Raw genomic sequence first — 4,385 nt, 5'->3', positions numbered from 1 at the left:
CATACCTAATTTTTCAATCCTTAGCCACTACCAAAACCCTTTTTTGTTTCTTTAAAAAGGAAAAAATTTCCACCTGTTTGTCAATAAAAGCTATCTCTGCTAAAAATACACAAAAAAGAAATTCTACTACTAAAAACTAAATTAATTTGACTTAATTCCAATATCATGCCCTGCATTCCAATTTAGTGAACCCCTAAAATACCAAAACCCTTGAACCATACCACATAATGAAGGTGAAAAACTTTAAAATCCCTTCACAAGCACTCATTTGTTCACAAGAATGAAAAGTGCTTGTTCACAGGCTCAAACTCTTGGTCCTATGTGTTGCCATTTGTTGTCTTCTTTTTCATTAGACGTGTTTAATATTATTGACACAAATTCATTGATCTAGCTAGAAAAAGATAAATGATACCTGCACCTATTTCTGAATGTAAACATCAAAAGTGAACCCCACAATAACTTGTAAACCAAATACTAATCCGGAACCTCATGAATAATAATAATATTTTTGGTGTAAGATAAGAAGATACTTGGCTATAACTCAAATTTTGATTTGACTGTGGTCTAGGATAAGTTGAAAATCATGCATTTCAGTTTTGTCCCCCACACAACTTTACAGACAGAACCTGCAATGCAAACAACATAATATAATCACATAGAACTACTAAAGCATGTAATATATGACACAAAAACCTTCAATTTCTCTGTTAAATATGGTTATAATATACTTGGGAAATAAATAGAGTCTTATTAATAAGAAAAAAATAATTTGAAATGCTTCACAGTAAATATATACCGTTCAAAAGCTTGAATCTTGAACCAGCACTACCTATAGCAGAATGCTGAAGAAAAAAGAATTGCAGGCAGCATTGTTAAAACAAAGACCTCATTTTTATAGCAGGAGGAACCATACTCGGTCGGCTATCCGTGTATCGATGCAATGCAATGTAAACCATGAGTCCAAGTTGCCACATAACATTATCCTCCATTCAATTGGTTATTCCCATTCCTTCTCCAATAAAAAAATTGACTCTGAAACCAACATATCCCTGTTTGAAAAAATCGTGGTACTTCATTTCAATCCTCCAAAGATAGATCATTCCCACCACTTTTTGGTACCTTAAGGTCCAAAAAAGTGACAATTTGTTTTTTTTTTTTCGGTCCACATTTTAGCTTTCCACTAGAATATATACAGCGACACTTGAGATTCCAAGGCGCTATAATAAGAATTGCTCATAGAAAAGAATCAATCATAGGTTCATAGCTGCCATGTCAATAGAACCCATCATCTTCTTGATCACTGTCTTCATCGTAATCTTCTATGTACTCATCCTCACTACTCCCCAACATATAATCGTCTTCATCCTCATCTGAAATTGCCGCAGTAAAATCAGTCCTCACTGCTGCAAGTTCATCTACAAGCTCATCCAAATCACTACTCCCATGACCACCACCACTGTCAAACCTCGACAATGAAAAAAACCCATCATCATCTTCTTCCACGACAAAACCGTCACTTCGAGCCCTACTCCTGTTCTTCTCGATCACCAGATCCTTCTCCGAGACATTCCCATTCTCAACATCAATCCAGGGAAACCACAAATCGGCGTGCCTCCCCAGTGCCCTATCCCAATCCCCAACCACCACTGTCCCCAAATCCCTCTCTTTTGCTCTCCTCAACATCTCTGCGAAATCCGAATCATCTGAGACCAAAACCAGCCAATCAATCCCCCTGGTTATTGAGTGCTGCATCTGCCTCTTCAATGCCCAATCTGCAGCCTGAGGCTTATCCTCCACAGTCTTCACATATACCCCAGCCCTCCTCAGCTCTGAAGCTAGCCCATAACCAATCTTGTGTTACAAGAAACAAAAAATAAAATACTAATATACTATATAAAAAGCAATGACAATATGTGACTGAAAAAGTTTGCATAATGGAACAGAAACAAATTGTTCATCATAACTACAGTGAGGCGTGTAAACACCAACCTTATGTATATTTCAAACCAATTTTAAGTCGAGTAAATGCAGAAATTTCATGTAAAACCCTACGCTTTACTTTGTTTCAATAAGTTGATGTATAATGGTGTGTATCCAACAAAATTTGTGAAACTATTAAGTTTTCATAGAGTGCTCAAACGGATTATGCTCGTACCATAAATGGAATGACATTTCAGCTTAACATACAAGATAGTTGCTGGTGCAGATGAAATATCACCCCATTGATAATACGATTATCATCCACTAAGTAGTCTCTTTTTTCATCTTTGTAACACCCGAACCCTATTATTATTATTGTCAGAAATCTGACTAATCTAGCTGGCTACCACTCCCACTATATGTTTCCTCCATCCCTATGACTCAAACTCCCAAATTGGTTATGATTCTAGAACAATGCATAAAAATGAACAGTATTACATGGCACTAACATTTAGCAAGCAAAATAAAAACAAGGATGATTAACAGAAAAAGAAAAGAAAGAAACCTTGGGCCTGATGAGAGACCTAGCAGCCTCATTATACTTTTCATTCCCCTGAATAAACCTCTCTTTAAAACGCTGCCGTTTCTTCCCTTTCAAGGACCTCATCCGATTAAGCTTCTTCTGCCTCTCTCGTTCATGCAACTGCCTGAAATGCTTCTTCAGATCCAGATTGGTGCGACACTTTCTCCCGCAGACGGAACACCTGTAGGGCTCCGACGGCACCACCAGTCCCTTCCGTTCCAGCACGTCGAGGTGCTTTCTCTGGCGGCGATCCTGTAGGACCCACTGCGGGAGGTGGATGAATGTGTGGCGATTGGCGTAGGCGGAGATGTCGACGACGTGGCCGAGGTGAGTTGCGAGGCGCGTGAGGGAGCGTGCGGCGTCGTATGGGGGTCCTCGTGGGGGCTTGTTGTCGAGGTCCCAGAGGACGACTACTTTGGGGTGCTTAGGGGTGTAGATTCCTTGGTTGTTCTTCACCATGTCGATTTCGATCGAAGAAGAAGAAGAAGAAGAAGAGCATGCTGTGATGATTCGCTTTTGATGGTGGCATTTCAGGTTTGATGATGTGTGTGGGAAGAAGAATGAGAATGAGAGAGAGTGAGAGTGGAAGAAGTGGAGTTTGTTGATTGGTGTTTGATTTGTGGGGTTCAAAACACTGGCTGTGACTGTGAGAGACTTCATGTTTTCATGCTTTGCTTTGTTTTCTGCAGTTTTCGTTTCAGCAAGAAGATAGATAAGGCTGCCAAATGACCAAATCACCCTCTTGGATACAGGATAGGTTGATTTTTTTCAAGGTTCTAAATCGAACCCGTTAATTATTGATTTATTGGTTTAATTAATTTGACTATGATTCAACTAAAAAAACTGTTTTATAATAAAATAAAAAAAGTATGAGAAGCTAATTAAATATTTGTACAATGTGTACAATAGAGATATATAGAGTATTAGAGATATAATCATTAATATTACATTTTTCCATCAGCTGAAACTTTTGGGATAAGTGGTATCATGACATGGTATTAGAGCCTTAGATCCGAAAGGTCAAGAGTTTGATTCTTAGTGAACTCTAAAATCGGTTTAAACTTTTGGGAATATGGAAGAAAAGCATCTTGATATTTTCCTTTTCTTTTTTTTTTTTGGGGACGAAAATTGCAGGGCTTCAAAATTATCCAATAACAATACAATTCAATTACAATATCATGGCAACTCACTCCAAGCAGTAATCTCAACGGTCAAAATTATTCAACTCAGTATTAACAGCAAGGTTCACAAATTGACTAACAACAGTTATTTAAAATTGTCTACAATCCTAAACCACAATAATGAAAAATCACGATTCACAAATTAACTAACAATAATTAATCAATTATAGTTACAAAAAAAATTAATACCTAAAAGGTAGAATAGAGCAGACTAAGCAAGAGAGGGACAAATTCAAAGGTTTCAATTTGCCAGGAACCGAAACAAAGCATGTAATCCATGTTGATCATATTTGATATAGACAGTCATTCACATAACCTGTATTAATCTTGGTTTGATAGTAACAGACAATACCTCAGACACAGCCAGTTACAAGTCAGTGAGAATTCTAGACCCTATCTTATCTGCCTTCAAAGTAATAATCCACCAATTAAGATTTACATCAAATTAACAAGTTAATAAGAGCAAGAACATACCAAAACAAGTTAATAATCAAAACAAGAACATAACAACACAAGTTAATATAGCAAACCAACAACAAAATAAAAATCGAAAGTCTGGAACAGCAACCTAATAATTAAAACAAACAAACTCAAAATCAACAGAAGAGGGGGAGGGAGCTAGAGCTTACCTTAGGCTTTCTCACGTTCTGAAAATCAACAGAGGAGGGAGAGGGAGCTGGAGCTTTATAACTCGAGGAGAT

The 4,385-nt window shown here is 37.4% G+C and overlaps 1 protein-coding gene across 2 annotated transcripts; it reads right to left on the bottom strand.

Annotated features, from left to right (window-relative positions):
* On the bottom strand, positions 1-3,235 carry LOC107495834 (uncharacterized). Of its 2 annotated transcripts, XR_001593536.3 has the most exons (3): positions 2,486-3,235; positions 797-1,851; positions 1-626 (listed from the first exon to the last, which is right to left on the bottom strand). XR_001593536.3 is itself a non-coding variant. In XM_016117032.3 (2 exons), exons 1-2 carry the CDS (start codon positions 3,161-3,163, stop codon positions 1,273-1,275), a joined length of 1,257 nt encoding a protein of 418 aa, XP_015972518.1. In that variant the 5' UTR covers positions 3,164-3,235; the 3' UTR covers positions 688-1,272. The 2 variants fall into 2 exon arrangements, 1 of the variants encoding a protein (XP_015972518.1); XM_016117032.3 differs by lacking the exon at positions 1-626 and having other exon boundaries at positions 688-1,851.
* Positions 3,236-4,385: the final 1,150 nt, after the last annotated feature.

The sequence above is a fragment of the Arachis duranensis genome, chromosome 6 (genome assembly GCF_000817695.3).
Source record: "Arachis duranensis cultivar V14167 chromosome 6, aradu.V14167.gnm2.J7QH, whole genome shotgun sequence".
Lineage (NCBI taxonomy): Eukaryota > Viridiplantae > Streptophyta > Magnoliopsida > Fabales > Fabaceae > Arachis > Arachis duranensis.
This window is presented reverse-complemented; position numbering and strand designations above follow the sequence as displayed.